The sequence below is a fragment of the Mercenaria mercenaria genome, chromosome 3 (genome assembly GCF_021730395.1).
Source record: "Mercenaria mercenaria strain notata chromosome 3, MADL_Memer_1, whole genome shotgun sequence".
Lineage (NCBI taxonomy): Eukaryota > Metazoa > Mollusca > Bivalvia > Venerida > Veneridae > Mercenaria > Mercenaria mercenaria.
The window spans coordinates 89,455,890-89,479,269 of NC_069363.1; the positions used below are offsets into that span (position 1 = coordinate 89,455,890).

Consider the following 23,380-nt stretch of genomic DNA (forward strand, 5'->3'; position numbering starts at 1 on the left):
GAATGACTGTTGCACCATATATAATACTATGAGAAAAATTTTGTAAATGACAAAGTGTTCAAATTTATCAATGTTCGTACAGCCCCCATTTTACATACCCCTTTCCGGCACTCACTTCGTGTGAGTTAAAATTTGCTTACTAGATATAAATTTGAATTATGTAAAGTTTTCAGCAAAAGCATTATTTTGATACCAATAAATGATAACAAATTGCAGAAATAAAAAAGTGACAGGTCAAAAACCCCCCGTTATCTGTCCGGGTTTATGCAACAGTTTCGTTTTTGTCGTGTTGAGCGACATGTGAAGTTTCCACTTTTCTCTATTTTATCATCAGTACAACTAATGGTGCGTTTTTGGGAGTAGATTCTGTGCACCCAAATATCACTATTATCTTTAACTCATGAACACTATTTTCCATCGTCTGTCTAGTCTTGATACATTTGAAGAAATGATTAGATCCATGTTCATTTAAACAAAACTTTTTAAAACATTTCCCCTTCTTATTTTTATAACAATAGCAAAACCATCAGGCTTACTGTCAAAACTGAAAGCCAAACAAAAAATATCAGAAAAAACAATTTAATGCAGAAAAAAAGAAAGAATCCGTATCACTATCACTAGGTTTTCCCGTCAGATAGGCAGCGCCTAATTTCATATTAGTGGATAATTATGAGAATGAAATCTTGTCATCCTCAGTCAGATTTTGATTAAAGTTCATAGCAATCATACCAAGCTAAGAAAAGTAGTTGCGCATATCATCAACCTGTTCCAGTGTGATATGATATATTTTCTCGTATTTTCCCAACAGTTCCTATCTGTTCCCAACGTTTCTGTCTGTTCCCAGAGTTCCTGTCTGTTCCCAGAGTTCCTGTCTGCTCCCAGAGTTCCTGTCTGTTCCCAGAGTTCCTGTCTGTTCCCAGAGTTCCTGTCTGTTCCCAGAGTTCCTGTCTGCTCCCAGAGTTCCTGTCCATTCAAGATTTAATTTCCCATCTCAAATTCTGGTCAAATTTTGATGAAACTTCACAGCAATGGTAGATATGAAGTGTAGCTGCCACAGTATTCCGCATGTCATAGTTAAAGAGTTTTCATGTTTACCCTTTAATCACAAAACACTGTCATCACTTTTTATGAAAAGTCAGTCCAGTTTTTACATTACCACACAGCAACTATACACTCAACAAAATTCCCAACTGGTCAGTTTATATTATATTACTATTTTGTTAATAATGCATGTATTCACACAAAATTTCACATACCAACATTTGAATAGTTACTACAGCTAATTATTAATTTATTTTTGGCGACTCACAGCCAAAGTAACCGCATTAGGCGTTTTGACTAACATTAAATATTTTGCACATGCAGGGCATGTGCACCAACATGCACGTGTTCGTTTACACTTTTGGCATTACTGACTCGCGAAAGCCGAATCGCTGAGTTTTTCAGCGAGTTATTATTTGTTTACTTAAAGTTGTAAAACTTGATGCATATTGTAGATTAAATTATCAATAAATCCAGTCAGCCCTGCCTACTCGCCTGTCAAACTTCAGCCAATCGTAGTGTTAATATCCCACAGTGTCAATCAATAATATTGTAAGCCGCCGCCATTTTGAAAATTTTCAACCGGCTTGTAAAAAGCCGATAAACTTAACGAGAGCATGATCTTATGCAACAATTGTTTATTATTCTTTCATTTTATTAAAGATTACTTCAAAAGTTATTTCAATTACCATGATTACGGTCAATTTCTGTAAATGAATTGCTCGGGTACTGTGGATAAAAATATGATTTCACAGACGTCAGAACTACCTTACAAAATATTGTGAAAAGATCGCCATTATCTACGAGTTTGGTATTATTTTCGAAAATATCAATAAATAAATTAATTAAATGTATAAATCTGAACAAGTTGATGCAAAAATCAGGCATTATAAAAGCACGAGAATCGAAACATGAATGAAAATTTTCACGGTGTTTTGATCGTGCACCTGTTAAATTTATGAGTTTCGGACATGTAAATTTCGGATAAAAATTTAAAGGCGACTTTTTCATAGCTAAGTGTATACTTTATTTAGAAATTCATGAAAATGATAATACAAGAATCAATTTCCTTAAATAATTACTGTTTATAAGTTACAGCTAGATCCATAGAAAGTGGATATATATAGGCAGGAAACTGAATGCTATGCCGATTCTTCTCCTTAAATTCCTCAACTTCTCCCCAAATTCTGTGGAAGGAGAAGTCACTTCTCCCTAAAATTTTGACCTAGGATGATCCCTGGGGTTATAAAACTAGTTGATAGCATCAAGTCCCATAACTCTGATCTGCATCTTGGCCAAATTATGTCCACTTTTGAACTTAAAACTTTTTTGATATTTTAAAATTTTGGGTAATATTTTCCTGCTTCTGGGACAATATTTCGAATAGTTGAGCATTGGCCTTCTTACAGACAGCTCTTGTTTTTTTTCTTATAATAAAACTCCAAAGAAATGGTAAATTTAAAGGTCTGCTTACCAAAGTAATTATCTGGTCCAATGATTTTCAGTTAGAACCCTTTAATATTCTTATATGAACGTTTTGGAAAAACTGACATATATTGTCATGGTGTGTGCATTTATCTATCATATTTCGTTGCCAGAACATAACTCAATAACCATTCTAGGTACTGACTTTAATAAACTTTGCATAAAGGTAGATGGCAATGAGACAATGTGCAGAGCACATGAATCAGGTAGGTAGGTCAAAGGTCTAATTCAAAAGTGGAGCTCAAATTTATCCCGCATATTTTGTGTCCGGAGCACTAAATAACTATTTAAGGTATTGACTTTAAACCTGGCATATAGGTAGGTGACAATGAGGCAATGTGCAGAGTGCATGGCTAGGTCTGTAGATCAAAGGTCAAGGTCAAATATCTGTCATATTTTGTGTCCAAAGCATAACTAAATAACCATTCAAGGTCTTGGCAAATTGGTGGGTGGCGATGAGATAATGTGCAGAGCGCATGAACTTGGTTGGTAGGTAAAAGGTCAAAAGTCACAAAATGAGTTCAAATCTGCACTTTGTATTTTGTATCTGGAGTACAAGTTTAAAACTGTTCAAGGTCTTGACTTGAAACTTGGAATATATGTGGGTGGTGATGAGATGATATGAGGACTGCAATAATCCACAATACTAATCCCTTCCCACCCCTCAAAAAGAAAATCATTTTTAAATTCCTGTGCACTAGAATTTGAGCTTGAGCGCATGAACTTGGTTGGTAGGTCAAAGGTCACAGTCCCAAATAGAGTTCAAAAGTCAAAGCTGTCCTTTATATTTTGTGTCTGGAGCAGAACTTCAAACTATAATTCACCGTGTATTCTTTAAATTTGAAATATAGGTGGGTTCTTATGCCTTAGTATTCCATCACAATGCCACGCAAAAAAAACCCAACCCAAACAAAAAAATAACATTTTCAACATTTTTTTAATTTTACTTCCTCATGTGACCTAGAACTCATCTGGCATATATTGCCCTGCTTTGTGGAGCTCTTGTTATATATAGAAACCTTGTGAATCAAGTTGTCATTATTGCTTGTTCTGCTCAATTTTGATTAAACTTCAAAGCAGTGATCGCTAAGAAAGGTAGCTGCATATCTTGTCCAACTAGTCTATTTTCATCAGGTTACTTTCACAGAGTTAGCTCTCTTTGATTATAAAGCATTGTTACACTTTGAGAAAAACATGTTTTATTTTTAAACAGCCTTCTAGTTTTTCACATTTTTGTCAAGACAATAACTTGCAAACATTAAGTAAATTCAATGTTAAGTTAAACTTTCTACAGATGGCAATGGGAGAAAAAGCAGTGCAGAAAAATAATCATATTTGAAACTGTTGTTGATTTATCACTCCTCTATACAAGTTTACGTTTTTCACATTTTGTCTGAACACAACTGTGGAAAAGCTGTTGGGAATTTAACGAAACTTGACATAATGACAGATGCAATGATTGAAAGTGTAGAGCTCAAGGAGCAAAAACTTTCATCGACAAATTTTACTTATTAGAAAGCACATGTGGGCTGATGAATAACACTGTTTTTCTAACTTCACTCTCAATTTGTAAGATGATCCAGGGAGCTAATAAACAGTACATCAATATGTACGCCTATATATGGTAGCAAACAATTAAGAACAAACCTCTCTTGGTTCACTGACAATGTCAATGCCACCTTCAGGGTTGTATTTGATTGGAGCCCCTCCCTCATGAATTAAGGTTCCATATCCTGTTGGTGTGAAGAAAGCTGGGATACCAGCCCCACCTGCCCTGATCCTCTCTGCCAAGGTGCCCTGAAATAAATTATGCCCTTAAGTTTCTTGCAAATCCTTCAGTAGGAACATTTAAGCAAATGATTTCTTACAAACAAAAGTTACTAATTCTAATCAATGGGATGGGGGAATTTGTTAAAACATTATGATACAAGGTGAAACATTTGCCATATAGCACACAGTAACTTAATCATTTACTTACCTACATCAGGAAATGCCAAGTTCCTTCTCTGCATGCAAACTAACATAACAGTAACAGACTGACAGTTATTCTTTTGTTTCAGTTATTTTAATATCATTATGATGTTGTAATATTTCTTTTTACCTGTGGTGTAAGTTCAACTTCCAGTTCCCCGCTGAGATACTGTCGTTCAAACTCAGCATTCTCTCCGACATAGGATGAAATCATACGTTTGATCTACAAATGGCAATAAAAGTTTGTTATAAGAAAGATTATGACAATGTTTACATAAGAGGAAGGTGACTGAAAACTGTCAAGAGACAATAGTTTATCCTACATCTTACATTAATCATTGGCCAGACATTTTCAAATATTTATTCCTCTAGAGTACAACATGTATATTATGAGCTCCACTATTGAAGAGTATTATTGAAGAGGTTTATCTACCTACTTAAGAGCTGCAGAGAAAAAGAAAGAAAGCCAGTTAGTCAGGCAGGGCCTATTAAATTAAGAAACTACAGTAGTTTTCTTTGCCAAGATACTCCAGTTTGGTTTCTTTATGCTTGAGGTTTAACTCCACATCCTGTTTCTTTAACATACAGAACAAAATCACCCTTGCTTATTATACTCTGTGAACTACATCCATTCTGCTTAAGTCCCGCAAAAATCTTTGTTAATCTGACATGAAGAACTTACATTTCTTTTTAACTTTTACCCTGCTAAATTTCTAAAACTGACTTGTCCATCACTCAATTTGGGCAATACCATTTATTATTCCAAGGGGTATTTACTGAAAATTTACTGACTGAAAAGCGAACAGTGATGACCATGATCAGCCTGCACAGATGGGCAGGCTGATCTTGGTCTGCACTGGTTGCAAAGGCAGAATCACTTGCTGCCAGCAGGCTTAAGCTTAAATGAATTTCTCGTTCCTTAGTAATGAAATTTGCAAGTGTGTGTAAGGAACAAATTAGCAGGACATGATGATGACCATAATGGCCCTCTATTGCTCATCCAAGTTTTTTGTTGTTGCAATATGGTATTGTTGGGAAGAGAAACTAGTTGTCTACACATTATACAGTCATTTAGGGAAAACTAGCCAATGAGATCCGATCTTTTTCCTTGACAGATCAATTCAGTTACTTTAATAGACCTTCACATATAAAGCTGTATCAAAATTTGAAGAAGTGCTTTTTTTTTTAGATTTTCCAAATTTAGGTAACATTCAATGAATTCTGACCAATACTACATGGGAAGGATTAACTGCCTTCATATCAGTTTTTAGTTACTAGAATACATTTCTTTCATACTAATTGTGGAGAAGGTTATCGCAACAAAAAATGTTATGTTAACCACTTGATGACCACCTACTAGATTTCTGACCAGTACTTACACCTAGGTAAGCCATTGTAGATTAACAAATAAATGTCTGCCAGGCAATACAAAGTTCTTCTCTGGTTACAAACCAATCACCACAACAATACATCAGACATATTAGGATAATGCCCCTAGCAGCACAACTGAGAGTGCATTTTCCACAACCAATCCACTAACCCTGTAATGTTAGTTTCAATGCTGCTACATACACACTGCCGCATTGTACTAAACACTGGTACTGGTTTAACATTTGCATATAAGCTCAAATCTGTTATTGTGTATTGCAAATCAGCAGTGACATTTAGTCATTTGGGCTATGGAAGCTATATATTCTCTGGTTGAAGGTTAAATGGATGAAGAAGTCCCTCACAGCATTACTTCAAAGGCAAGTAAGCTAGACGGCTTCCTCACAGAAAAGAATTCTACATCAAAGCAAGGTTTCAAACTCACAGAGGTCAGAGGTACGTGATTCAATGCCAACAGCCTAAACCACATGGCCATGGAGGCCCTTTTCTATGTCTTGTCAATAACAAATTCATGTCAAAATACATTCTAGTCAAAATAATGGTACAAATTTGCCTAGCTGGTATTAAAACCAATGGGAAAAACATGAAATATCAGGAAAACCGACTTGTTTTCATGTAACATCAAAATATCTTTCACCTGTGAACACAAAATCTGACATTTTCATGAGTGAAAATACTGCATATGATGTTCACTTTGTGAAAGATACCTTGATTTTACAGGAAAGAAACAAATATCTAATATATAAATGAAACCAGTCACAGCACACCTGTCTCTGTTTCAGAAGGAGTCCCAGTCCAAAGTTGTCCACTCCTGCATTATTACTGACCACTGTTAAACCAGTCTGGTTTGACTCAAGCAATGCACCAATAAGATTTTCTGGAATACCACACAGTCCAAAACCTGAAAAATCATATATAAAATTTTTACTTGCTTTAAATATACTTAAATACTTGAAGCATGTCCAGTAAAAGGCCTGTTAAAGTATTCAGTATCTTTATGTTTTTTGTTTGTTTTTTTGTTGGGTTTAACGTCGCACCGACACAATTCAGGTCATACGGTGACTTTCCAGCTTTGATGGTGGAGAAAGACCCCAGGTGCCTTATTTCATCATGGGAGGGCTCCTGGGTAGAACCACCGACCTTCCGTAATTCACAAGAAGATTTCAGCACCCTGAGTGAGGCTCAAACCCACATCGGTGAGGGGCGAGTGATTTGAAGTCAGCGACCTTAACCACTCGGCCATGGAGGCCTACCAGTTTCACTATGACATCTTATTGTAATTTGATGGTTACATAATAACAGAAAAGTCATGATTGCCCTAGATAGCTCACCTGAGCTTCACAACTCAAACTTGTCACTCTGTGTCTGTACAGGTAGAGGACGAATTTGGCACCCTGAATGGCTGGCTTTGTATGTATGTTTCCCGTGAAAAGGTTGCTTTATAAATCTGGCCTTTATTACTAGTATGTTTGATTTGTATTTTTATGGATTTAAGGTCTTATTTCTACAGTCTTTTATTTTTGTATGGTTGACAGTTATCCAGTAGGTAAACTTATTCCCAGCACCTTTAAAACAACTTCCCCACATACCTGAGAGGTGGATCCATGAAGAACAACTGGTTTTTTAAGGAATTTTCAGTATCATTGTGGCAAAAAAGTCACTTTCCCTAGGTCTCACATTTGACCTAAAAACTTTTGACCATGTGATCATATTACTTTTGTTACCACAAAGTCATGGGCCTAATATTAATATACTGTTTGCCAAATATTTTGTTCAATTTCAATAAAATATTCTATCTATAAGGGTGTAACCAGTCCCTTATGGAAGTACAAGAGATGCAGAGGAATAGTCCCTTGAAAAAATTGTGTTGTGGAACAGCGCCTGAATCATTCTGATGTACATCTGAGTTACTAACTCATTAAAATATTACGTAGTAACCCAAGCAGGGCAGGGCATTTCACATCTAATAGGTACTTGTAAACACAGCTGAAAATACCTACTTAACACAAAATTATCTGTTCTTAAGCAAAGGAACAAAAGAACAGTAGAACCTGTACAGAAATACTTAGCAAGAGAGAGCAAAATGCCTTCACTTGCAGTTGGTCTGTATTCACAGGTTAAAATACAAATTGCAAATATTTAAATTTGAAATGAACCAAATGGTCTGTAGAGCCAGGTGGTCTCTGTCAAGAGGTGATCATTGGTACAGGTCTGACTGTAATATCATTTTTCAGAACTAAGATATCATGTGTGAAAACAATGCATATATAAAGCAGCAGAGCTCTGACAAAAACATTACGATCACTGGGATCATACATGGCATAGAATAAAATAAGATACCTCCGACCAGTAGTTTACTGTCACTGGGAATCATACAAGGCATAGAATAAAGATACATACATCTGACCAGTAGTTTACTGTCACTGGGAATCATACAAGGCATAGAACAAAGATACATACCTCCGACCAGTAGTTTACTGTCACTGGGAATGTCAGCTACAGCTTCCTGGGCGTTCTTATAGAATTTTGCTGAGTCCTTTCTATTTGTTGTACTGAAGTAACAGCATGGCTGAAATATAAACACAAAATATCCAAAGACTGCTTTATCAACATGGTTAGGCTAACACTATCGTATGACCATGTGAAATAAATATATATAAATAAAAATACAATCACATGTTGTAAATGTTGTTTACAGATGAGAAAGAAGCCATAACTTAGGCAGTTTCTGATAAATTAAAAAGAACTTGCACTTTCCCATAATGTCCCTGCAAATTTTGTATGCTGTTCAGATTTTTTCAGTTATTTCTCACAATATTCTAAAGAACCACATGCAAGATTTCACAATCAATTGATGTACTTGCAACCTTCTTTCAATTTTCTCAAGACTCTTACATCTAATTCTAGGGCGGCAGAGAATTGCAACCTGAAGAATTAGCTCTAAAAGTGTATACTTCAAACCCTTTGTTATGGGTCCAAAAAGAGAAACAAGTGTGCACAGAAACAAGTGACTATGTCAGTTTTTTTTTATAGCGAGTGAGAAAACATTGGCTTTTAAGTGCTAGTCAGTTTGAGCACTTGTAGTCAGGAAAGGCCACAATACAACAGCTACTTGAGTGACATGGTATTCACTCACAGAAACCAAAAAAAGTTGACTACATTCATCAAGAGCAAAAGAAATGTTCCATCTGATACAAATATTGTTATGTTACTGGATGTGTTGTGTAATTAAAGACAGTTTATTACAAGTGACACAGCTGAAATCTAGGGTGGCTACAACAGCTTTGAAACATTTATGGCAAAATCAATAGGGTTTAAGTGACTTCTTCGCCTGAATCTCCTAGTCTGAAAAAGGACAGCCCATCACACTGAGATATATAGATAAATGCTGCCATCTCAACAGCAAGTTCATCACTGAAGATCTCACTGTCATGCTACATTTTGTACCTATGATCAGGTCTCCATTTCACAAAATGCACATTTTGATTTACTGATGTAGTTTGTAAGACAAAGAAAGACGAAAATTTGTTAAGGCCAAAGAATCAGATAATTTACATTCCCCCTTCTTGTAGGTATTTGTGGGAGAATGCTCCTACATTTAAACTTTCTAAGCTTCTCTTCAGTAGGAGACAGCTATCAAAGAATGGCAGATAAATCGGAAATGGGTACTGTCACTCTGTTCACGAAAGACATCTAAAATGCTCCTGACAACTACTGGCAACATTTCTTCCAAATGTTTGATTGAAGATATTTGAACCAGATAACTGGCACCTTGAGACCTTTGGTTTCCTCACGACAAGCAACATTATAGACTAAGGTTTGGCAAGAAGGGCTAGTGCAACACACAGCCTGTTACTCCGCTATAAAATCTCTCAACTGGAAAAAGAACAGACTAACCTCATTCTCCTGGATTTAAGTAAAATATTTCATGCTATTTAAGACTCTCTATGAACCTCAGCCACTAATGTATTGGTGGCTGCCCTTACGTTTGACTAAATAATTCTTTCCAACCATTCCTGTTGACACTGGGTCTCCAGAAGGACATGGTCATTCAGTATTCAGTCCACTGTTATTCTAATTTCTACATGAACCAAATCCCTAAGAAAAAAGCTTTTCAACCACAGGTCTGTTCATCAATGACAGCTGGAATGTTGTAGATATAAACATCTTACAGGAAGACCTCACAGGCTGGATAAAAGCTTATCATGAGACTCAAAAGCAACATGAAAACCACACCAACATAAACATAAAGCAGTTATCACCTTGTCCTAACCTTGTTGTTTTTTTGGATATATCAGCTGCAAATTGATTATCTGCATCTGACTGCAATCTCCTCTCAAGAAGGTTCCATTCTGCAGATGTGATTGTGACAAATATATCACTAGTGCTTATTCTTTCCTGTGGATCAGCTCCAAGACCGCATCACTATATATATATTCAGACTACGAGTGGTTTCATAGCACTGCTGGCAAGCTGAATCTAAATCTAATGTAATATTATGCAAGACCAACAGCAACCAAAAACTGGCCATATGCACAAATTATGAAAGAAAAATCACTATCATGATTGCCTATAATGATCGATGTCTGTAGTTTGGGATTGTTTCAGCTTACAATGATTTATGTTCGTTCGGGAATCACTAATAAATACGCCATTTTTTTGGATATGACTGAGTTGGACATAATATCAGACTGCAATGAAATGAAAGTTATAAAATTTTAGTAAATTACAATGGCAGTTGGACTATCAAATATTTGCGGTCATCATTCCAGATTCCTTTTGGTTAGCGAATGATAGTTCTGGACAGTTTGTTTTCACATATATGCCAATTTGACAACCAATGATCACTTGACCCAGATAAAAGAGTATCATTATGTAGCTAAAAAACATTTGGAGGTGCAACATTTTCCAGCCATTTCATTGGCTAAAAGCCAGTGATAGGTAACCGACTTCCAAAACATCTATGAGTTCTACAACTATCCCGAATTGTCTTTCCTAAAAAGCTATTTGGAAAAGAACTTACTGTATGTCTGGTCACACATGCAAACGCAGAAGGCAGATGCCTTATTCTAACAGGAGAAAACAGTTTTATTAATGTTGACATTGTGATTTTTCTGAGGCAACAAATTCCAAGGGAAGCTACTCCTCTTATAAGCTCTCCATTGCGGGAAACAAATTCCGTATGAAAATAATCTGAATCGCTCAGACGACACATTTTTAATACACATGAATTTCCATTGGATATAAAGCGTTTATGTTATATTGATCAGCGCCATCAAATTGTCAAGTTTCTTCATGACTTTTTTTGTAAACATTGGTGAAATCCTCAAATGTTCTGATTATTTGTTGTAAACATTTGCTATATTTGAATGCATTTCAGCTGTTGTCATAGTGATGGACAATTAGCGAAATAAAAAAAACAGAAAATAAGTCTGTGTGTCTCTGTCCAGCAGTTGCCAAGAACGCCATCTCGATTTTTAACAGATAATTTGAAGATTGCTAAAATATGTCGTAAGTTTCTCATATTTTTTAATTACTTGATGACAGTGCATCAGATAAGATATGCTAATTTCTACAGCAGCTTCTACCATGAATTATGCTAACTGCTCAAGAGATTAGAGAATTCTCCTCGGAAAGAGTCTACACGTCCAACGCTAAGGTGCAGGACAAAACGTAGGCAAAAAAAATTTCCCACATGGTGAACTTGAAATTTATCCAATATTTCACAATGTACCCACTTTAAAACATAAATACAATATAGTAGTGTATCCTTGCTCTTCTGTAACTTATTTTTAGCTCATCTGTACAAAGTATGGAGAGCTGTCCAACTCTATAGATATGTCACAAAATGTGCACCTCTGCACAAGTGTGTCCATTTGTAACCTACTATATACTCTACTTTAATTAATACAAATTCATCATTATCTACCCAATCCTGTTATACTTTTAATATTCCTATTTGAATAATCAGATGATGACCGAATGGTTATCACAAATTAATTAATGGTAACATGTACATACCTTGAAAGATGTTGACTGTATATTTCTAACTCATGCCAGTAAAACTCACACTTGTTACCCAGTTCTTAAAATATAAGTTTAAAACAAGCGAAAGAAAAACAGTTCTGACTGAAACAGTAAATTATCATTTAATGATAAGATGCAATTATCTCACATAAATTTTGATGCTGTAGTCTATTTTGATTGGCTGTTAGCTAGGACCAATCAGTCATAAAGCACCAAAGTCCGCCCTTAGGCAGTGCAGCTGCAGATCAAAGATCCATAAATCACAATGTTCTGACTGATAAGGGCAATATGACATAAGATTATGTAATTACTTATGTAATTAATTAGGATCTACTAATTAGTTAGTATATAAAAGCACAGGTTCAAAAGAAATTTCTATTTGGAGAAAATTACAAGTCTTTGAAGAATTCCTATATATAAATTCACTCAGGCGATTTCAATTGATTCTTAATTTTCAGTCATGATATTAGGGAAGCAAGAAAAGTATAACAGAAATAACAGAAAGCCACTCACCTTACTAAGACTCTTTTAAACTAGTGAAATATGCACCAAAGAAAACGTCCAAGCAGTGTAAATGCGGCAAAAATACAACGACGGTGTGTGTGGGGGGGGGGGGGGGGTAAAAGTCAAAACATTCAGTGGAGTCTTTTGCAATAATAATTATTAATTAATTAATACCTTTAACAACTAAATTAAATTTTCAGTGACAACACCTCAACTTCCTCGAAAACTTCATCCGCATGTTTATGCAACAACATCTTGAATAAGAATGCCGCGCGAGTAAAGCATAAAATAAGAATGCCATGTGATCAAGCATAAAATAGTTGTATAAACTCATTCCTCCTAAATGAAAAAAGGACAAAATCATTCTTCAATACTGCAGTAACCAAATACTGCAGTAACCAAAGTCATAGAGTAAGTAACCTTGGTAACCAAAGGAATATAATGGTCTGTAAATGGACACTGTGCACTGACACTAAAAGAGTACAGTAACCAAAGCAATGTAGTAAGTAACCCCAGTAACCAAATGTATATAGTAGGTTACAAATGGACACACTTGTGCAGAGGTGCACATTTTGTGCCATATATGCAACTCTACCAGGCGTCGTTCCGCGTCCACACCATGGTTAAAGTTTTGATGCATTTTGTCTTTATCTCTGTAATTAATGGATCTATTTCAAACTGAGAATATTCTTTCCTCATCATCACTCGCATCATACGGCACATAAGTTGTCAAAATAATTCGACGTTTTATATTTGTGAAGTGGCAATCTAACGTCAAAACTCCAAAGGACCAAATTTAATAATGGAGGATAAATCACGTACACAGTCATGTTAAGTTATTGGTTTTATCGCTTGCGCATTCATAATTTTAACATGTCCAGAACATTGCGGAATGATACTAATTTCACTTCGGTAATGATTACATTTTACTCAGACTTTAACATAGACTCCCTTTGTAAAATCTCAAACTTTAAACTAAAATAAAGGTATTACATCCATATAACATTTCAATGAAACTTCAAAGTTTTGTTGTTTGTAGCATCATCAGATTCATCTGGGGCATGTGCAGTGAACAATCTTAATTTGATTTCTTAAATAGTATGATATTTATTTCTAAAGTCACTTTATGTTCATTGTAAATATACTTCGTTATACCCAAATGGAAACTAGCAGGTACTTGGAAATGAAGCTGTCTGATTGGTCAGTTAGAACCCCTAATGTATGGTGATGTCATGATAAAGTTATGAATAGGATGTGTAGATGCGGTAAACGTTAATCATGTACAGTACATACATCGGTTTAAATCACAGAAAATTCATAGTTTTGGAAATTATTTGAAAATTTTTACATAAATCAATGAGGAATTGAATCCCCTTTTGATACATGTAAGTTTTATTTGAATTTATGACCAATTCATGACATAATCAGCATTTAAATCTATACTATATAATTGGAAATTTCCTCCACTATTTCGATCTCTCGAGTGTTTGACATGAGAAATGTTTTTGACCAAGTTTATTAACTAGCCAAATCGCCCGAGGCACTTTAGAATCATGGCCCTTGAATTACCCAAAATCAGCCTTTTTACTCGTCAAAGGTATATTTGTAGTGAGTAAACAGTATATATAGACTTGCTATTTAGATGGTTAGGCAGTTGTGGGAGACATGCGCCTTTCTCAAAAGCAGCTCTTGTTATTTAATACTTTTGACACAGACTTATACTATGTCCAATATCTTCAGCCACATTGGAGTCATAAAACACTCTAGAGACAGCTCTAGCTTCCTCAGATTTGTCCAGTCTCACTATAGATCCAGCATCAAAATAGTCAAGTGTGCTGTCTCCTCTGACAGCTCTTGTTTACAGTTTAAAGTTGGCACAACAGTTGTGGCTGTTATTTTTCTTTTTCACACGATGGTCTTGCTGATAAGGATCTTTATCTGCACAACAGGGGTGTCAATATCATAAGGCATATCACAGTTATGAGACTGTTATATTTGCATCATATGAATGCCTTAAGATATTAAAATGATAGACACTTGATAGATATTAAAAAACAAGTTAAAAATGTAATACTGTACAGAATTTTGGTTCTTTTTTCAGTCAAACTAATATATAATTAAGAATATAATCCATCAAATAGTATCCAAACAAATAAAATGAAAAATGCACATAAAATTTACACCTGCATATTTTCATCACTTGATTATTATACCTTAATTCTGTGTTCTACCTTTCCATACTATGTCTTTAACCCTTAGCTTGCTGGCGGCAAGTGATTCTGCCTTTGCGACCAGTGCAGACCAAGATCAGCCTGCACATCCGTGCAGTCTGATCATGGTCTGCACTGTTCGCTATTCAGTCAGTAAATTTTTAGTAAACACCCCTTCAAATGATTAATGGTACTGCCCAAATTGGAAGATGGACAAGTCCATTATAGAAATTTAGCATGGTAACCTTTTTACTTGGGTTAATTCAATAAAGTGCACACATATCATTCAACATGATAATTATAGGCATTGTAATCGAACACTGTCACTAGTTCTTAACTTAACAAAATGTGGCATCATATGAATTGTAAGATAATTGGTGCTATGAAGATCTGATTGGCAGGAAAAGCTTAAGAAAGATTTAACTGCATATGTATACAGAATGTTTAGTAACAAGGATGGCAAGTATAATCGACACGACTTCCCAGGAACGACCATCATGCCAGTGACAAAAATAATTGACCCAACTGTCATACAGATAAAGAAAATTATCAGCTGGATATAGTTATGCTGCTAATGTCATCTTTGTTTTTATTTCAGTGGAATTCGGGACAGAATTCGAAAGAAAAAGAAGGATAAATTACTGGCAGAGGGAGATGAAGAAGAGGGAATATCTAATCCTTCCATGGTAAAGTTTCACTTACATTGTATAAGTTCAAAGTTGTCACTTCAACTTAGTAATTAACGTAGGTGTTGTCTTATCACTTTGATGTTAGGATGTTATACAGATGATTTGCTAAAGGTAATATGAGCCGTGTCATGGGAAAACCAACATAGTGGGTGTGCAACCAGCATGGATCCAGACCAGCCTGCGCATCCGCGCAGTCTGGTCAGGATCCATGCTGTTCGCTAACAGTTTCTCCAATTCTAATAGGCTTTAAAAGCGAACAGCATGGAGCCTGACCAGACTGCGCGGATGCGCAGGCTGGTCTGGATCCATGCTGGTCGCACACCCACTATGTTGGTTTTCCCATGGCACGGCTCATATCAAGTTTATGCTTGAAATAATATCAAGAGGTACACCTTCCTCTGCCATCAAAGAAAAAGAAAGTTGCCATATTATTTTATTTAATATGTGCTTGTAACCAAGCAAAATGAATAAGCAGTTTTATTAGAAGCTACAAAATTAATGTTCTAGAGCCTATCAGCTTAGTTCAGTAGGGAGAGCACGGCTCAGCTGATTGCGGGATTGTGAGTCTGATCCTGGTGTCAGGTGTTTATTGTCATTGTCAATTCTTTATAACACACAGTGTCTGAAATCAGTCGTCCTCCACCTCTGATTCATGTGGACAAGTTGGCGTTTACTTGCAGAGAACAGGTAAACTAGTACTGGTACAGAATCCAGGAACACTGGTAAGATTGACTGCTAACTGTTACATAAATGGAAAACTATTGGAAAATGGCCCTAAACTGAAAACAAACAAATGTACAATAATTCATTTATTTTTAGCTCGACTTTTTGAAGAAAAAGTAGAGCTACTGCACTCAACCTGGTGTTGGCATCGCCATTGGTTAAAGTTTTTGATAAAGTTAAATATCTCTGTTACTGTCAAAGCTGTTGACTTGAAACTTAAAATAGTTATTTACTATCAATGTCTACATCAGGAGAAACAATCCCCATAACTCTGATTTGAATTTTGACAGAATTATGCCCCTTTTTAACTTAGAATTTTTGGTTAAAATTTTTGATAAAGTCAAATATCTGTGTTACTATCAAAGCTATAGACTTGAAACTTAAATAGTTATTTACCATCAAAGTCTACACCAAGTGAAATAATCCCCATAACTCTGGTTTGATTTTTGACAGAATTATGCCCCTTTTTAACTTAGAATTTTTTGTTAAAAATTTTGATAAAGTCAAATATCTCTGTTACTGTTAAAGCTTTTGACTTAAAACTCAAAATAGTTATTTACTATAAAAGTCTACACCAGCAGACACAATTCCCATAACTCTGATTTGAATTTTGACAGAGTTAGGTCCCTTTTTAACTTGGAATTTTTTTTAATGGCAAAGCTCTAATTCAGAGTCAAGCACTGAGAAAAGTCGAGCACGCTGTCTTACGGACATCTCTTGTTTAAATTATTTTCTTTCTTTGCTTTGTTGATGTCTACTGAGTTTTTTTTTAAAAAATACTTGACTATTACAGGATGAAGAGATTACAGAGTATACACAGCCAAGTGGGACAGACTCCTCACCAGAGGTAATTTATTGTATTTTACATATTAAAATCTTCAAGAATCATGACTCTTTTTTTGGTCATATCAAAATGGACACACTGACATTTGTTGAGACTGTTAAATACAACACTTTGGCAGTTTCTATATGTTACTGCTTTATTTGCATTGTAAAGATCTTGATCCCACAGTGGAGTATATTTAAGATTTTATACCCATTTTTATAGATTTTTCAGAGAATGTCAGTTTGTTTGTTGCAAATTTAATTAAGAGAATATATAGACAAAAATGAATAATTTGGTATGAAATAATCTGTTTCTTTTACTTATTTTAGGGTTGTTCATTTTACATTTTTTAATGTTCAGCATATAAGACCTTTGAAATTATTTTCTCTAACTTTATCTCTTAAATTGTTTACTTGTCTGTCTTAAATGTTTAAATTATGAACATTTGACCTGTGTTTTATATTTTGAACAGATGGAAGCAGCAGAGGCAGATGCTCTGGTGAAAACCCTGAAGACAAAAAGAACAAAAAAGAAAAGAGAGGTAAAAATGATATGCTCCCTCTATGATGAATATCTGAAAATAATTAAACTTATAAGTAAAATTATTAACTTCCAAAAACAAAAACAAAACAATATAAATAGAATCAGAATCTCATGTAAACATCTTAATCTTACCTCCCCCATTTTACTAAATATATTCTGTGTACTAAATCTGTTTATTCTAAGTATTATTTGTAATTTAAGGACCATTAACACTTCGTTGTTATGATAAATTGAAATTGAATTTTTGTATTTTTGGCCATTTTAAAACATGCAAAATGATACAGATTTTGCCCCTTCAACATGCTCTTTTAAAGGTTTAAGTTAAGATAGACTTCTTGGTATTATTCAAGGTTAGAACTTTGTTTTTCGCTTATTTTGGTATCATATGCTTCTATGATACTTTCATACCTACCTTTTTACACGCCCGTTATGAAGGAAACGGATTATTATGTGATGGTGCGTCCGTCTGTCTGTCAGTCATAATTCTTGTCCGGAGCATAACTTTATAACCATTAAAGGTATTGACATTAAACTTGGTATATAGGTAGATGGCAATGAGACTATGTGCAGTGCACTTGACCTTGGGCTGATTCGATCATTTCTTATGGTCCTCTTGGCTGTTTTCTTGTATTTTCTATGTTTGGATCTCACAAAGCCCTAGATGACTTGACAGCAATGTTCATCCCCTTGTGACCTGGAGTGATCAGTGTTTTACTGTAAATTTGAAATTTGAAAAAGAAACCCTTTGATTTTCGTACTTTCTATTTAAATGACCATGTGGTTATTATTGTGACCTGTTTGTAAGAGGAGTGATTAATGTACCACTCAGAGGATGTAATTCTTGCAGGGAGTTCTGTCAAATGCCTCATTCATTTAAAATTCAATTTCATTTTATTGGTTCACAAACTTGCGAAGTTGATTTCTTGTGAATATAGATTAACAGAAAGACATTCCCCTTAGTGCCCAGATTTAATGCCTACAAGTTTAAAGGGAATTAATACTGTTAAAATTTATATTTTAGTTGGCACAAGAAGTTATCTCCCCTAAAGATGATCTTGCTCGTGAATTGAAAGAAGCTAAGAAGAAAAGTAAAGCTAAAGTTGATGAGTCTGTACGTCAAGAACTTGAAGAAACAACGGTGTCTGAAGTGGCTGATGATGGTACCCTGCCCATGCCTGAGGGGGAAGAGGAGGGAGAAGGAGCACCAGGGGAACCAGTATCACCAAAAGAAGAGGGGGAAGAAGAGAGCAGAATTAAAAAATTGAGGAGGAAAAAGGAACCAGTCGAAGAAAGTATGTTAAGGCCCATAATTATGTAGTGTGTTTTTCATCTTTTTAGGAACGTTGGTGTTGATTATAAAAATTTGGTTGGGAGGAAACCTTTTATTAGCCCGACTTTTCGAAGAAAAAGTAGAGCTATTGCACTCACCCAAGCGTTGGTGACGCCGTCGGCATCACCACTGGTTAAAGTTTTTGATAAAATCAAATGTCTTGGTCATTATCAAAGCTATTGACTTGAAACTTCAAATAGGTATTTACTATCAAAGTCTACACCAGGAGAAACAATCCCTATAACTCTGATTTTAATTTTGACAGAGTTATGCCCCTTGGCTAAAGTTTTTGATGAAGTCAAATATCTCTGTTACTATCAAAGCTTTTGATTTGAAACTTAAAATAGTTATTTACTATCAAAGTCTACACCAGGAGAAACAATCACATAACTCTGTTTGAATTTTGACAGAGTTATGCCCCTTTTTAACTTAGAATTTTTGGTTAAAGTTTTTGATTAAGTCAAATATCTCTGTTACTATCAAAGCTATTGACTTGAAACTTAAAATAGTTATTTACTATCAAAGTATACACCAGGAGAAACAATCTCCATAACTCTGATTTGAATTTTTACAGAGTTGTGCCCCTTTTTAACTTAGAATTTTTTGGTTAAACTTTTTATAAAGTTTTTACTGGCAAAGCTCTAATTCAGAGTCAAGCACTGGGAAGAGTCGAGCACGCTGTCTTAAGGACAGCTCTTGTCAATATTTGGAGTTACTTTACACTGCTAGAGCACTTAAATTGGGCAATCAGAAATAAAAGAATTAGTAAAACTGAATTATCTGTTGAACAGATTGTAATAATGAGTATAGAAATTTTAAGCAAACTTCAGGTATAACATTATCAGGGATATGACATGAGAGAAGGTATCTAGAGATAGAGTTTATAGTCTCATGTTTTGCACTTGAAGCAAACATATCGTACAGCCTTTAATACTGATATTACATAGCTTTATTTGCTGTTTTACCACATATACTATAACTTACGAATATTTTGTAAACTTTAAGATGTGAAATGTTTATATTGAATAAATTGATTATTTAAAGGCTTCCTATTATCTAAAATCTAATTATTGTTTTATTATTGTTCATGTTTTAAATATGGTTTAAAATCTATTTCTATCAGCACCCATTGAGCCCCCACCGGAGGGGGAAGAGGCCCCTCCTGCTGAAGAGGTGAAGGAAGAGGAGAAGAAGGAAGAACCTCCTCCAAGGCCTCCATCTCCAGTGGAAGCTGAACCAGAGACAGAAAGGAAAACCCCCAGAATGGCCTCAATGAGGGCAAAAATGAAAGAAAGATTGGCGAAAGCTAAGGTTAGTTATAGCATTAATTAAATTTTATAAATCAGACATTAGGTTTGAGTAACTATAATGCTCTGTAAAGGTCGGCACTGTTTTGCCGCAATGTAGAAAGTTTTATTTTGAAACCATTTCAAATGATAAAAAGATCATATCATATCTACCTTGAAACTAACTGTAGAAATTGCTTTTTGCCCAATGTGTTTGCCCTGAAAATGCAACAGGGTAAAAAAGCAGCCAGGGCTGTTTATGATATAGCTCAGAAACAAAACAAGACCACCTCGGAAATACTGTGAAATCATTAATATTTATAAGTGATTGCTTTTCGTGGACTTTGTGGTTGCTTAAATCCACAAAATAAAATCCTAGTGGACAAGTAAAGTTTCCTATTTTCATCTTCATAGGTGGAAGTCCATGAATTGAAATTCTTATGAAATAGCCTTTTTAGGCTAAACCACAAAATTTTACCTCAACAAAATTAAACAGTTTTACAGTAGTCTGCTATATATACTTGATATCCTTGTTTTTGTAATGGAGCACATGTTGTTTGACTGTGTAACATATGAAATTGAAATATATTCTAAGTTTTTGAAATCTTAGAAGATGGAAGTTGAAATGTTTTTGGAATTGACATTATGTAGGAAGAGGCAATGACTGAAGTTAAAGAAGAAGCTAAGGAGAGCAGAAGAGAGCGGAGGTTACAGAGAGATAAAACACAGAAAACTCGCTTCGATACAGATGTAAGTATCTTATGATATACATTCTTTTTTAGTAACTGTAGATATAATACAACCCTGGTAAACTGGTTCCACACACACTTGCATCTATTTTTCATAGTGTGAATAATGTCAAGATTGAAATTTTAGATTTTGCCAACAATTATTTTCCATCATATGGACTAAAAATTTTGTATCAGAGTTTTGAGCAGAAATATAAAACACTTCAAAATCTGGAAATGTCTGTTTGCTTATTCGAAACTATGGGTCTCCAGTTAGGAAAAAAAATCATCTAGCATTTGATATGTTAGTGTAGATTTTAATAGATACTTTAGGCACCTGCCTACTTGGCTGTTACCAAAATGATGACAGTGCGTTGTGATATAGAAAAATATATTTTGCAAGAAGACTGCTAGCTCATATGATACCCAGAATGCAGTACAAAGTATTCTAATCAAGTCACTCAGTTATATAAACAGAAAGAATAGTCTTGAAACTGCAACAAACTTAATATCACTATGTTCATATACTGACTGATTTTAAGGGGCAAGTATTTTATGGTTGATGTTCTAGATTTATTTCTACCATACCAGACAGTCAGAAAAATAAATATTCAGATAAATTGATTTAATTCATGGTTTAATGGCACCTGGAAAGTAAAATCTTTGTCAACATTTTATGACCAAAAAGAATCATTCTTTCCTGAAAAGTTTGATACAGGTTCCGTCTACCAGGGTTGTAAATTCTTTTAAACAGATTTGTGTCTTGTAATCTTGATTTGTTTATATTTAGGTTTGAAATTGCATAATACCTACATGTTTCCTAAATACTGAAATGTTGTGCAATCTTTCTTTGCTTTAAATGTATCTTTCAAGTTATCCTTTAAGAGTGAAATTTTCATGTCTTGGAGGAAAGTAGAATCTTTAAAAGCTATGAAGCTATTTATTCAGAAACTGCATAGAATTTTACAATATCTTAACTTACACAAAGTTTGTTAAGACAGATATAAAATGACAAAGAAATAACCAAAAAAAAGTGAAAATCAGTATTAAAGAGTCATGCCTACAGATCATTGTGAATTTTTATGAAATTGAAATGGCTGACTATGTGGAATGAATTTCCACTTCATGTTTTCAAAATTCAGTTGTTTTTCTGTGTCATCAGTAGGGAGAATTGCTCATTTTCCATATTGTTTAAGATAAGGCAGTGAAAATGTTTAGAGCAACCATAGCAAAGAAAGATCTAACTTTACTCTTACTTCTTTGTACTAATGCGTTGATGATGGAAACGTTTGTATATTTTAAGCATAAACACTATGATTAACCATTTTAACTGCTTTATTCTTTATTATTTCATGTATATAAGGCCATTGGAAGTGTAACAATTTTTGAGATTTTAATCTCTACGATAATATAAGAGGTTGCGCTTAGATACTTTGATAAATAACTATATTTAATAACAAGCATCTGCTAAAAGTTGTCCAGTCAAATTAATGGAGTTTACAATTCCATAAGCTATGACTAAATCTTGTAAAGATTTGCTTGTTTGAATTCAGACATATCAGATGTTTATTAAAAGCGTGAATGAAATCTTACATTTACAAATACCCAAGTATGAAATCGCAACCTCCGTTATATAGAGAAAATTAGACATAATAAACTTGCAGTTCTGCCACTTTGTTGGGAAAGCAGTTGTATTGGTGGTTGGTATTAATTTACCTTGTCTAGCAAAAAATATATATACTTATTATATAGAGAAACTCTAGGTCTAAAACTATCTTGAATGGCCTTTAATAACCAGCATTCTATTTGTAATTTCTTTTCTCTTTTTGACTTGTTTCTATAGCAACCAAGATCCAAGTATGACGAGGTTTGTAAACACACAGTTACCCCCATCTATTACAGTTAAATCACATTTGTTAGCAAAATAATCTCACATATTTTTGTAGTGTCTCCACATATCCACATTAACGTATATCTATTAGGCCATTATGCAGGTCTGTATTTAGTAAATTGTTTGTAGGATAAGATAGTTTTCCGTTTCAGCGGTGGGCCTTTAATGGCTAGTTTTAGGAAGGAGTTCTCAAAAAGCTAAATCATTGATAATTTTTATTTAAAGTAAAAATGTTACTGATTATTGATACAGAATGTATAGCAGATTTTACACTAACATTAGATTATATTAGAAGGGGGATTTTCTTTTCTTTCAATAAAAAATTATAATTTGTTTCAATTGACATATACTGAATTTCAATTACATATAAGCCTTGCCATGGAAACAACATATGCTTGCGACCATAGGATCCGACGAGCCTGCGCTTTCGGAGTCTGGTCAGACCCATGCTGTTCGCTTTCAAGTCTATTGCAATTAGAGAACTGTTAGAACATGATGATCCTGACCGACTGCGGATGCGCAGGCTGTCTGGATCATTGTGGTCGCACCACTATGTTGGTTTTCTAATGGCAACAGCTATAACTGAATTAATTAATCTAAAGCTACTTGTCTGCAGTAAATCTCATATTGAACATGTCCTGACTTCATAGGATGTATGATGATGCATTTCCCCGTTTTATTCGACACTTTTTTTTGGATCAAGTATTGTTGATTATTATGCCTGTTACATTTTTATT

At 34.7% G+C, this 23,380-nt stretch overlaps 2 protein-coding genes across 2 annotated transcripts in view; one reads left to right on the plus strand and one right to left on the minus strand.

Annotated features, from left to right (window-relative positions):
* LOC123524114 (succinyl-CoA:3-ketoacid coenzyme A transferase 1, mitochondrial-like) overlaps window positions 1–11,060 on the minus strand; it is a 42,840-nt gene extending 31,780 nt beyond the window's left edge. The window contains exons 1-5 of the mRNA XM_053539224.1: window positions 10,910–11,060; window positions 8,347–8,455; window positions 6,654–6,787; window positions 4,628–4,720; window positions 4,174–4,323 (exon numbers count right to left, since the gene is read on the minus strand). Coding sequence (XP_053395199.1) covers window positions 4,174–4,323; window positions 4,628–4,720; window positions 6,654–6,787; window positions 8,347–8,455; window positions 10,910–10,990 — 567 coding nt within the window. The 5' untranslated portion in view covers window positions 10,991–11,060. The remainder of the gene's footprint in view (window positions 1–4,173; window positions 4,324–4,627; window positions 4,721–6,653; window positions 6,788–8,346; window positions 8,456–10,909) is intronic.
* A 78-nt stretch (window positions 11,061–11,138) lies between these two features.
* Window positions 11,139–23,380, plus strand: part of LOC123524113 (coiled-coil and C2 domain-containing protein 2A-like) — a 48,658-nt gene continuing 36,416 nt past the window's right edge. The window contains exons 1-8 of the mRNA XM_053539827.1: window positions 11,139–11,397; window positions 15,226–15,313; window positions 16,833–16,886; window positions 17,338–17,406; window positions 18,430–18,700; window positions 19,862–20,049; window positions 20,676–20,774; window positions 22,596–22,619. Coding sequence (XP_053395802.1) covers window positions 11,393–11,397; window positions 15,226–15,313; window positions 16,833–16,886; window positions 17,338–17,406; window positions 18,430–18,700; window positions 19,862–20,049; window positions 20,676–20,774; window positions 22,596–22,619 — 798 coding nt within the window. The 5' untranslated portion in view covers window positions 11,139–11,392. The remainder of the gene's footprint in view (window positions 11,398–15,225; window positions 15,314–16,832; window positions 16,887–17,337; window positions 17,407–18,429; window positions 18,701–19,861; window positions 20,050–20,675; window positions 20,775–22,595; window positions 22,620–23,380) is intronic.